At 46.8% G+C, this 12,360-nt stretch overlaps 1 protein-coding gene across 1 annotated transcript in view; it reads left to right on the forward strand.

Moving 5' to 3' along the window:
• Positions 1 to 12,360, forward strand: part of BIN1 (bridging integrator 1) — a 63,446-nt gene that overhangs the window by 32,272 nt on the left and 18,814 nt on the right. The window contains exons 9-11 of the mRNA XM_010077090.1: positions 1,081 to 1,166; positions 2,885 to 2,960; positions 4,978 to 5,060. Of these exons, the coding sequence (XP_010075392.1) occupies positions 1,081 to 1,166; positions 2,885 to 2,960; positions 4,978 to 5,060 (245 nt within the window). The remainder of the gene's footprint in view (positions 1 to 1,080; positions 1,167 to 2,884; positions 2,961 to 4,977; positions 5,061 to 12,360) is intronic.

Here is a 12,360-nt window from a genome sequence, read left to right on the forward strand (position 1 = left end):
TCATATATATAAGTAGGCACTCACTTGCTGACCTACCTGTTGTGTTGTCGAGTTGCTGATGTAGGCATTTTCCATCCTGTGTCCCACAGCACAGCTGAGAATGCTGTGCTGTTACAAATTACAGAATAGAAACATTTTAATTAACAAGCTTTGAGTTGTAAGTCAGGGCACTGAAAGGAGAAGAGGTCGCCTAGGAAAAATAGGGGCTGAGGAATGTGCTTGTTGCTGGTATCTGCTGTCAGCAACAGAAACCAGGATCATCCTTTTTGTCACTGAAACGTGACAGAATTCATGCATCAATGTTGAGGTCTGTCAGTGTCTAGGTCGAATGAACAGATCAAACTTAAACTTTCAACTGGGAGAAAGAGGTCCTGTACAAGGCATGTTTCCTTTGATGATGGTTGCTAACAGCTAGCCAGGGATTGCTCTTGCATTAGATCCTCATCAATGAGAGTATGCGAGACCGCTGAAAGCAAGATCTGCTGCTCAAGCCCTCCTGCCTGGCCTCTTGCTGGCGCAGCTCATGCTTTGCGTACCCTTCCTTGCTTCTCCAGTCAGCTTTGGGAGAGATGCAGCCAAGGATGCAGTTCTCCTCCCTTTCCCAGAGGAGGTGGGGCTTTGGCATGACCTTACCCGAGCAGAGAGAGACCCCAGCAGAGAGAGTCCCCAGATGGAAGGACTCTTCTTCACCGCCATTTGAGATGGATTTCAACTATCAGAGACCTGGCAAGGGGCAGGAGCCACTATTATCTTCATCTGTATCCTGCCTGACTAGCTCCATTCAGTTTTTGAAGCCAGGGAGATTTATAGAACTTAAAACTCATTAGTGGACGTTTAAATTACTTTCTGAGTATCCAGACAGGGAAATCCATTGAAAGAAGACCTGAGAGTAACACATGCAAGCTGAAAGGGCATCAGGTCACTTGTGATGTAACCCTGGTTAATGGGAGACTCATTTGGGATAGGGATTATCAGAATTTTGCCTGGTCTCCTAAGGAAGTGAAAAGAGTCACAGTTGTCCCAGCCATGCAGGGTACTTGTCTGCAAAGGAGCTGACAATCTCCCTTCTCTGTTATTAAGGCTGAAGAAGAGTTAGTAAAGGCTCAGAAGGTGTTTGAAGAGATGAATGTTGATCTGCAGGAGGAGCTGCCTTCACTATGGAATAGGTGAGTGCTGGAAGTTTTCCTAAGGGCTGGTTGGAAGGAAGCAAAGACCCAAGCTCTTGTATCACTGTTCTCCTTAGCTTGGGCTGGGTGTCTGCTCTTGTTTTCTGGATCATTGCAGAGTCTGTCCTAGCATTCCCCCCAGACAGGTTCACCCTGGGCTTTCTGTGCTTTGCTTCGTGATCCTCATGAAAAGCTCAATTTTACCACAGAGAAACTGTGTTTGTGTGCTTTGTCTGATTAATCCCTTTGCCCCACCAACCCTGCCCAACTTTCCTGGGCAGGGGCTCAGCTTCTGCTGTGGACAGCAGACAGAGCAGGCAGGGCCACTGAGAATCTGGGTGTGGAGCTGGCTGGCTGGAAGGAACATCTAAGTGGGTATGTCAGCTCACTGATTAAGGGAAGATGAGATATCAGAGGGGTTTATGTAGTCACTGGGATTGGAGAGAGCCAAGAGGTGATCCCCTTTTCACTGTGTCTCACCATGCAAGGTTATGAGCACCCAGTGAAGCAGCAGGTTTAACACTAGATGAGAGGGCAAGGTGCTCTGCTTTGGATGCCACTTTCAGGTTTGGGCAGTTGGGTGAACAAAGACCAGGGAAGAATCCTGGTGTGACTGCCTTCTCTTCCTCCTAAATGTGCTGCCTGGCTGTGTGACGCAGCACCCAGTGAGGAACTACTGGTTTTAACTGTCCTGTTGTGCTCTATTTAACAAAACATAGCCTGGGCAGAGGAAAAGGGTTGTGAGAATAGGAATATTTGAGAGACCATGGATTTGCCATGCCAGTGATTATGGTGATGAAAAGGGAGGAGAAAGAAACAGACCAACATTTGGCTTGGAGGATGAACTGGAGGGCAGCAGAAGCTGATGTATGGGGTGGGCACAGTGGAAAGCAGGTAAATCCTCCTAGGAGTACCCAGTTTCTTATTTTTAAATGCAGTGATCACGTCTGGGTTGGCAATGTTGGTCTATGGGGGATGGAGAGAGTATGCGGCTGAGGAAGGAGCTGGGAGGGATGCAGGCATCTGGGTGGTTCCATGTGCAGAACGATGATGCTGCTGGGCTTAGAGAGCATCTCCCTCCTGCTGTTGCTCCTCCAGCAGGGTGCTGGTACAGCACCCTCTGTTGGCAGTTGGCAGGCTGGCTAGAAGAAGGAGGGCGGCAGGCAGCTGCTGGGATTTCAAGGCACCACAGGTTGTTCCACAGGTTCCTGCTATACAGCTGATCCTTCTGCTTTCCTGTTGCTCTCTGTGTCTATCCTGTGCTTTCTTACTCTTCTGCCACTGAAACAAATAGTTTATGCTTTTTTGCTTCTTCTGGTGCTGAGGGACCTCAGAGTGAATTAATATGTGCCCTCCTGCCAATTCCCCCAGCTCTCCCCACACTCCATCTGTGTCACAGCCTCTGTCCTTTTCCTTTCCATCACCCTAACACTGTCTCTTTTTTTTTCTTCTTTTTTCTTTCTTCCTCCCCTGCCCTGCACCTCTCTCTCCCTTTAGCCAGCACAAATTCAGATCCTATGTCTGTCCCATACCTGGCCTTTGCTCCATCGCCCCCTTCACGCTTCTCTGCTGCCCTTCTCTTCCAGTATGTAGCAGACCTGACAGAGTTGAGTTTGAATGGGACTGGTGGGTGGGAGGTAGCAGAAGTGGCAGAATTGAAAGTTTTTGGAAGACCATTGTGTCCATTAAGTTCTTCTCTCTCTTTTTTCATTTGACAGTCGTGTTGGTTTCTATGTCAACACATTCCAGAGTATAGCAGGCCTAGAAGAGAACTTCCATAAAGAAATGAGCAAGGTAAGGCAACCAGCAGCTTATCTTAGTAATACACTCTCTCCTCACTGTTACTTTAAAAACTGGGGAAAAAAAAAAAAAGGGGGCTGGAAAAAACAGAGCATTCAGAGCATTTGCCCCTTGTCAGAGGAAAACGTTAGCCCGCCCTTTTTTCTGAGCTATTTGGGAGAAAGGCTGAGATAGTAATGTAAAGGGATGGAGTACAAGGAACAGACCACAGGGCTGTGCAGCAGTGGGGAGTTTTTGGCACTTGGCAGGGCTCATTTGCAGATCCACAGAGGGAAGGGAAGCCTCTTTCAGGCCTGTCTCTCGCTGCTTTTTTTTAGTTCATCTACATTATGGATCTGATAACCTATAACCTGGACACTCTCAGCCTGGTATCTATTTGCCTCCTCCTCTGTTGCCTGGCAACAAGTTGCTGTGAACTCTCATCTCTCTAGCTGTGGGGGTGAAAACAGCAGTGAATCTGTCCATCTGCAAGTCATCTGAAGAGAGAGACAGGCCTCACTCCAATCTCTCAAGAAGGCACTTCCCAGCAGTGCCTCTGGGCTTTGGCTTCTTTCCTGCCCTGTGACCCAAAGAAGGCATTTGAGTCCTTAGGGTGGCTCTTGCATGAGCCACCAGTTGGCCCCAAGATGGGAGTCATGGCACTAAATGGTATTGTAATCTGGTGGTGGCAGGCTGGGTCTTGGTGCTGTGTACCAGTGCCCGGCAGAGACCTCAGGAACGGTCTGTGGGAACGCCCCCCATTGCCACTTTCATTTACAAGTGTGTTCTGTTGTTCATTCACTTAAAAGCTAGAGAAGTCTTGAATTCCTTAGGTCTGTACACTGCTCCTAAGAGTTGCACATTCTCTGTAGATGTTGTACCAATCTTGATGTGCGACTGAGAGCCCAGCTGGAATACTCTTGTATTCCCTCCCCTCGTCGATGTCATCCTGACAACAAGACAGCCGCTAAGCAACAAGCAACATTATAGTCCTTAAATTCCCAGCAGTTAGGGGCCCTCTGCCTTGGTGTAATGCATCAATTTTGAGCCTGGCTGACATTTCATGGGGACCTTTCTAGTTAATAGCCTACTCTTCTCCCCTGAGGGATAAACTGATCATTAAGAATAGGGAGGATTCTTATAATTATCAGTTTGTTGCTGTTAACTTAAATTCACGAAAACATGGGACAGATGCTTGTTAGACAGGAATTCTCCTCTTGTATCATATCTTGGATTTTTCTTTGCTGAGGAGTTCTGTATGAGAGCAGGGCTTTTTGCTTCGTTCTGTAAGAACCATCTGTTTCTTATTACTGCTATAGCATCCAATTAACTGCTGGTGTTGCTGGCATGATGCCTCCAACATTGATTGCATTGGATCCCTCCTCCTACCAATGCTAAATCTGGCATCTCATCTTGTTTGTGAATTGGCTGTTTCCGGATAGGAGTGTCTGGTGTGAATATTGCAGCCTTCAGTGCCAGGGAGAGTTTAACCCCTAATACTGCATTTCTGCAAAGATATCCAGGTTCTGCCCAAACCTAGATGGTCCAGGCAGACAGTGAAGGCAATGCTTGCTGTTGACTGGAAGTCCACCTGCCTTTAGCTACACAATTCAAATGGCCATATCCCAAGCTTTATAAGCAGATCTGAGGAACAGCTTTGGCTACAAATCCAGAGAGAAGCTTCAGCTCCAGCACACAGACCCTCAGGTAGACACTGCCTGCTTCTGCAATGGTACCTGGCAGCACACTGGTGGGGACAGGTAACAGAGAAGTAAGGAGAATGTATGTAAGGGAGACAGAGCATTCCCATCAGGCTCCAGCAGCTCTTCAACAGTTTGAGTGCTCTAGCACTCTAGCATAGAGGAGTGGAAGCAGATTTAGGGCTGTCCTCTCTTGGGATAGCTGAGTATGTGCACGTGTCTGGGCACAAGCCAGTGTTTGGTCAGCCTGTGCGGGCCAGCCCAGACTCTCCTCTGGCACTTGGGGCTCTTTTTCTCATTCTTTTTCTTTCTTTTCTTTTTGTATTTTGCAGTTGAACCAAAACCTCCATGATGTCCTGCTGGGTCTAGACAAGCAGTACTCAGGCAATGCCTTCCCCATTAAAGCACAGCCCAGGTCAGTAACTGTGGGAGTAATGTCTTTCCCTCAGGAGGGGAGGACAGACAGGGATTTCTCTACCAGGGGTATTGAAACCTCCATGTTGTCACTTGGGGAGTGATTAGACTACTTGTGGAGATCCAACAAGTGCCCCCCTGAGACTTCCTATAGCATGTCCAAGATTGCACTTGGGGTTGCGAGACACAATGCAATACCTCTCATCTTTCTAGCGTAGCATCTGGAAGCCTAAACTTTCACTAGGTGCTGATACTTAAGAAACTGACTCTCAGCTCTGCTTTTTTGAAGTCAAATTCCATGCACTGACATGTGACACCAAGCTGCCCTTCCTTCAGGGCCCAGTTTCCTAGCACGCATTCTGTTCTTTCCCTCAAAAGCTTCCACCATGTACCTGCGGTTTGTGAGCTTGAGCACCAAGATCCCATTTTTTTTCCCAACCTCCTCTTTGGCTCTCCAAACTTGGAACCTCCTGTTTGCCAAAGCCTTATGCCCCCACCATGTACCCAGCTGGGTTGTGTTTCCTCCTAATATGAGGCCTTCTGATCTCAGAGCACTGCCAATCTTCACGTATGTGAGGAGTGAGTATCCTCCAAGCCTTTCGTTTTCTTTCCTCAGCTGGGTCTGGTCCTGTTTGGTTAAGTGCAAGTCTGCACATTCTCTAGCACTGAGAGGGGAGGGAGAGGTTGTGCTCTGGATGAGGCTGTGTCTGGCTCCCATCCAAATGCGTGAGTGATGAAACAGTGTTGGACTCTGGCTTCCAGCTGCTGCTAATCCCATATGCTGGGTGAGCAGGAGCAGAGCCCAAGTCCTCAATTGGTGTATTGATGGAGGGAGGAGGTGAAGTCAGCATGAAGTAAGGGCAAGTTGTGATCTGAGTGCATTGATTTGTAAGGGCTAGATCAGCTGTTGAGACCTCTATGCTCCCTTGTCTCTCCTCGCAGTTTAACCTCCTGTTGCAGTCATGCATAGACGACTTGGTGTCTTGTGCCAGCGATGTGTGTGGTGTTTGCCAGCTCTGAAGAAAGAGGACATTTGAGTAAAATTTGGCTCCTGTATTTTTGATTGCTAGCACCAAATTTCCAAGATGCTAATATAAATGCTTCTTGTGAAAATAATATCTTCTTCCCAAGTTAGCATGTGGTGTCTGTTGATCATTACAGCACAACCAGACTGAAGCCTTGGGAGGGGGCCGTGGTGCCCATTCTCTTGCTGCCGTAAGCCATGTTGTCTCTGACAGCAGCACCCTCCAGGGCTCTTGGAAGAGGATGAAGTAACAAGATAGATGAAGGCTGTAGCCATTGCTTTGTCCACCTCCTCCCTCGTCCTTCCTTTCTTCCTCAAGGAAGTGGTTGTAGGCTGTAGTGACAGCTTGGCCCGGACATGTTTGCTGTTGTGGCATAAAGTTTCTGGCCTGAAAGAGCTTCCAATGAATAAAATACCAGTCCTCATGCTTCCTGCCCCCACAAACTGCTAGCTTCATCTGGGTCTCTAATGGGTGTCTCAGCTGCGGTTCTGTGCTCTTGAGCTGGCTATGAGACCACATGGCCCCAAAAGCCAAAAACGAGTGCACCCACAGAGGTTCCTGTGCAGGTAGCACTCTGAGCGCTGCTGCTTCATCGCTTACTCCCTGCGTCTTGGCTGAGATGCCACAGCTACCCCAGGGAAACTCTCTTCCCCCTGAGCACAGTGGAGCAGGGTGTTGTAGGAGGTTGTAGCAAAGGTTTGCCAGGGTAGTAAATATGTTTTGCAGGGACCAGGAAATGCTGTGAGGCATTTCTGTGTCTCCTCCACATCTGGTCTCTTCTTGTGGCGCAGGGCTGGAGGGAGAGTGTACAGGAGGAAATGTCATTGCTTGTTGTGGTCTGCAGTAGGAACAGATGCTTCCCTAAGCCTTCTCTACTGGGAAGGGGATTGGAGATGGATACAATGGCAGGAAATGAAGGAGGAGGTGTGAGAAGAGAGGCAATTACATGTGTACGTCATTATGGCATTCATGCGAGGCCCTATAGAAATTTTACTGTGGCTGATGAATCTGATGCTGGCCGTGTAGTACAGAGCAGCTGAAGTATTTATGGGAATGTCAGACATATGTTTGGGATTTGTTTCTCAAAGTGTTTGCACATTCAGGGCTCAAATGCCTAGAAGACCTAGGAGATCTGTAGCATTATCCTAGTATGGTTGGACAAACTGGAAGAAGATGTAGTAGGAAAGGTGCTGATCAGGGTCCACATGCACATCTGTGCACAGATCGCGTAACTAAAGGAGAATGGGGGGTTGTTTCTTCTGTACCAGTATTTACAGGGGAAAGTGAGGACCTGCAATTATCTGTGGAAAAAAAGGACATTTACAGTTCTCTGCTGGTCTATACAGTTTCCTTTTTCTTCTTATCCATGTGCAGCCTGGCCCCATATTCCAAAGAGGAGGGAAAACCCTAGTTTGCTTACATATATGCAGGTCTTTGACAGGCACAAAAAGCCCTCTGCTATCCTCTCCAAACCAGGTCATAGCTTTCTAGGAACCAGGGGAAGTGTGTACCTGTTTCTGAATGTGTATGTATTTGTGTGTGTGTCTGTGTGTGTGTGGTCTGACTTTGCGATCCTATAACAGAAATAATTTGCGTGCCATCCTCAACAGAAAGAAAACTAAATTGTTCGCCAGGCTGAGGAAAAAGATGAGCAGGTACCGGTACGGAGAGCAGCATTTCAATATGTGTTTGATTTAGTTCCTAAAACTGGAGAGGCTGTTGCTGGACTCTAACAGCCTGGCACGTGTTAACCCTGTGATGGGAGAGGGGTCCTTTGCATGATAAAATGTGTTCATGGCCTGCTGGGTCCTGCTGAGATATCTCTGTGTCTGGATAATCCCATTAACTGCTTGTGTGCCTGGTTTGAATCCTTGCTTCTTTTCCTATCGAAGAAGGCAGCGTGAAAGCTCAGGCACTTGTCTATTCTGTTGTTTTTGTGTGACTGAAAAAGCGGTGCTGGGTTTTCCGTGGGAAATATGGGCAATCTTGGTAATTAACAAATTCTAGTTTTACCTAGTGGGGCTTGCCCGTTTGAACAGGTCTGAAATGCTGCATTTTCATTCCCTGCCTGGCAAGGGAGGACCGCTAGGTAGGTCTTTCACGCTCAGAAGTCCTGTCCTACCTACTTGCTGCAGTTGGGAGGATGGTGAGGTGGGAGAAGGACACTTCCAGCTTTGCTCCTTACTTGCTCTGTTCTTGAGGATCATCACTATCTTACTCCATCCATTTAAAATTTGGTGCAAGGCTGTAGGAAAAGGAAGCCAGTTGTCTTGTATAAAGACTAACACGAACAGCTTGCCTTTCAAGACTGTGATGACATTGGATAACTGGATTGCTACAGTGGCTAGAGTTACCATAGCCAAGGTCAAAGACTCTGACAAGAACATGCTCTGGAGCAAACTGGGAATTTCTGCATAAGAGCAGGGAAACTTCCCCTAATTTTTGTTGTTCTTAGTCTTTGTGTTGGTACTCCCTCCATGGGGTCCTTATAAGAAGAAGGAAAAAAAAAATACAATTCTCAAGATTGTCTCCTGCCAGCAATAAAAGCAAGTGGTGGTGGATTGGGAACCTTATTTTTCTGATCCTGGTTTCCCTCTGACTGGGCAAGTCACACAACCCTTCTCTTTGTCTGTGCTGTGCATCCTCTGTAAAGTGAGAGGTTGTAGGGTAGAAAATGGTAATTTCACAGGGAAGCTGATGGGAAAAATCTTGATTTTATATCCTCAAATGAAACGTAGTGAAGGAATGTCTTGTGTTTTTACTGTTCTGAGGTCTTCTTCTGTAGAAAAAGGAGGATTCACAGGAGTACTTCTCTGGATGTCTGTCTCTGGTCCTTGGTTGGACCACTGTCATAGCTGCACTAAGCAGGAGGTCTAATATTTCCAGTCACTAAGAATGGACAGATGCTAGCCTGGAAGGATGCTACAGCAGAGGGAGAGTGAGTAAACCTCATCTCAATGACCTCTAGCTGCAGCGTCCTCCCACTCTGTCCTGATGAAGTACAGCTGGCCCAGCAGTTAAGGTGTCTGACCTGTGCTATGCTGGGAGTTCCTGCTGTCAGAGCAGCTGCTGGGATCACAGAGAAATGTGCAGCCCATGGCGCAAGGAAGGAGGTTGTGAGGCTTGGTCACTCTTTGATCTGCAACAAGAATATACATACATGGCACTGTCCATCTAGGTATGTAGGTGATTCCCTTCCTGACCCTCCCCCCCCCCCCCTCTTTTTTTTTTTTTTTTTTTTTTTTTTTTTTTGCCAAGATGTATTTTTTTTTTAAATTCTCCAATACTTAGACTGCTTGACTGCTTTGGTGCTAAAAAATAAATTACTTTTGGCTAAAAAGCCCCATTTGAGCCTCGACTGAGATGCCACCTTTTTTTTTTTTTTTTAACTTGAGAACTTGTCAGGAGGTGACTGGTCTGTTTTTACCATGTTGGAAAGCAGGTTTCATCCTCTAATGCAGGATTTTTACAGGCACACAGAATCCCCATCTGCAGTTGTTACTCTGAACTTCCAGAACAGATGAGGCAGCCCCATGAGGGGTCTACGAGCTCAGCATCATTAAAAGAAGTTGGGCGATTTTGGGTTTTCTTTCAACTGCAGTAACTGCGTTAGACCCTGTTCCCAGCTCTCTATTCATAGCAGAAAGGTGACACCCCTTTCCCTTCCCTGCCTGATATTCCTGGATTTGGCATGACTTCCCAATTGATCATGGGAAGGGGGGAAAAAAAAAAAAAAGCAATGACCTTGTTGGTTTGCCTTGCTTTTGCTGTGGTACTAATATTTGGTCAGTGAGGACAGTCCCCATGCTCTTGTTTTTTTCCCCTATGTTTCCTGGAGCCAAGTAATCAGTTTGGTGACAGGACTTTGCTCTGCGTGGGCAGTGTGTGCTCCCCAGGGACCTGTGAAGGCCACAGGATCCTGGTGACACGCTCATTTGACGCTGGTCGCACTGGCTAAATGCGTGTAAAGCAACAAGTGCAGGAATTAAGGTGCCGCTCGGGGGACTGGAAAAGGCTCAGCCAAAATTAGTACTGGCATTTTCCTGGGGGGATCAGCCAACACATCAAACAAGCTGTAAATAGTAGTGACTTAGTGAGGGCTTTAGTGTGGGGCCCTCTCAGCCCTGGTAGGATGAGGGGAAGAAACTGGGCTGCCTCCCGTGGGGAGCCTTTTACCAGTGTATCTCCAAATTAAGTCACTGCCAGGCACCAGAAATAAGGCACTAAAAAGCTGTTTCATGGCCTTTAGAAAATAAACTTGAGCTCCTCTTTCTCTGGGATAAATGGCATCTTCAGGTCCCTAGAAGGAAAAGTCTACCCTTGTGTTGGTAGGCCCGCTGATAGCCAGTAGTCCCAATATATTCCCAGTGTAGTCTGGGAATTTGAGGAGTGCCGTCAGTCTAGCTGTTAGATCACTGTGTCCCCCATCTTCTCCAAAGTGCTTTCAACTCTAAGGAAGGTAACATGTATTTTTTTTTCCCCCAACTCTAGCATTGAAGGACTTTTTCTGTAATTTCCTGCTGTTCCTAGGTGACTCCCGTTCAGAGCAGGACTTCCTCACCTTCACCCTTCAACCATTGCTTTCTTTGATCTGTAGCACAGCGTTGGCAATTTTGCGGAATCCTTCACACAGCCTACTGTGTTGAAGTGGTTTCTGGGGACCTCTGAGGAAGGACACTGCAAGCATATCCAGTCAAACTGAAGAGCTGCAGGGGTTGGCATACTACACCTTCTTTAGTCCCTTTTCTTCCTTTTTTCCTTTTCTTTTCCCTTGGCACATGTGCTCCTGATTGAGAGCTGCTGACGGAGGATGTCATGGGGTTTGTTGCATCATGTTGGTGTGCTGCTGGCATCAATGTTGTCCGAAACATCTGACCTGCATGCAGACCTGAGAGCAAGTGCTTTGTGGGAAGCTGTGTGTGTGGGGTGTGGATATGGGGAGAAAGTGGGGGAGACTGGGTGAGGGAGAATTGAATGAAGCTGAAATGCTGAGCAGGGGGAGATGCTTGCTTGGAAGGGGAGGTTTGTTGAAATGCCTTGCTGTCCTTTCTTCCTCTTGCTGTCCCCTTGCTTGTGAGAGTTTAGGAATGCATGTTAGCCAATGACTACCACATCTCGGGCAACCAAATGTGAGTGGATGTACATGTCTAGAGCTCTGGGCTCTCTTGGGACAGAGCAAAGAAATAAGCTACTGGATGTCCCTGCAGGACCAGGTCTACATTGCTCTTGTATTGGCTCTGTGCCAAGATTTATTGTCTCAAGTTGTAGGAAAGGATCTGCTCCTTTCAGCCTTTTCCCAAGGCCCTTAACTTTTCAAGATCTGCAACTTTTTAAGTTGAGGCAAATACCACTCCCTGTAGGTGAGGTTGCACAGTGCTTTTGCGATATTCTGTAATATTCTGTTTTCAGCTGTGTATAGTTTTGCCAAACTGTAAACACTTCTGTATCCCATACCAGTGGCTGTGCTTCTGCATGACCTGAGATAAATTGATCAGTTGCTTTTTGGCAAGCTGAATTTCAGCCAAGATGATTCAGCTTTTCCTGAGAGTTAGGCAGGGAAAATGGGTTTACCTTTATCCCTGTTGAAGTTCCCTGGTAACCAACTTTTTATTAAGTCTTTTGTGATTCCGTACTTTGAAGCACAGACTTAATTCTTGGCCGAGGCATGCCCTTAGGGAAAGGTGTATGCCTCTTGCTATTCCTTTGAAAAATCTGTCCAAATTTGGCGAAGTTAGGAACTAACAAATGCCTTTGGCATATGCTGCTTGCATCTTAATTCCCTGAAGAATCCTTCTTGCCTCTGTGTCAGAAACAGTCCTGGAATAAAGACCAACTGGGAGGGCAAGGGCAGAAGGGATTAATTGAAAACAAGGCTGGGGAGACTTTCCATAATAGAGAAATCTTCATTAGTAGCCAAATCTCACTGTTTCTTTGTTGTCTGTAATGATCTGTGAAATCTTTGGCTACTTTCCCCCTCTTCCAGCTTAGCTGGTGTGTACCACATAGAGGAATATGATATTCTGCAATTACAGCCTTAGCTCAGGTGTTGCAAATCTATTAGTCACAACCCATGCAGGTGTCAGTACCTCCATCATGCAGAAAAATTCTTATCCGTAGAATTTGAAAGTAAATGACCTACACAGAACTCCTTCCCCCATCTGCTTCCTCAGTATTAAAAGACTATGACTTAATATCAGGCACTTACATTAGAATCTAGCAAAATAAAGAAAGCCTTTTTTTTTTTTTCTTTTTGTTGTTTTTCTGTGTCTGAGGCAA

The sequence above is a fragment of the Pterocles gutturalis genome, unplaced genomic scaffold (genome assembly GCF_000699245.1).
Source record: "Pterocles gutturalis isolate BGI_N339 unplaced genomic scaffold, ASM69924v1 scaffold18848, whole genome shotgun sequence".
Classification (NCBI taxonomy): domain Eukaryota; kingdom Metazoa; phylum Chordata; class Aves; order Pterocliformes; family Pteroclidae; genus Pterocles; species Pterocles gutturalis.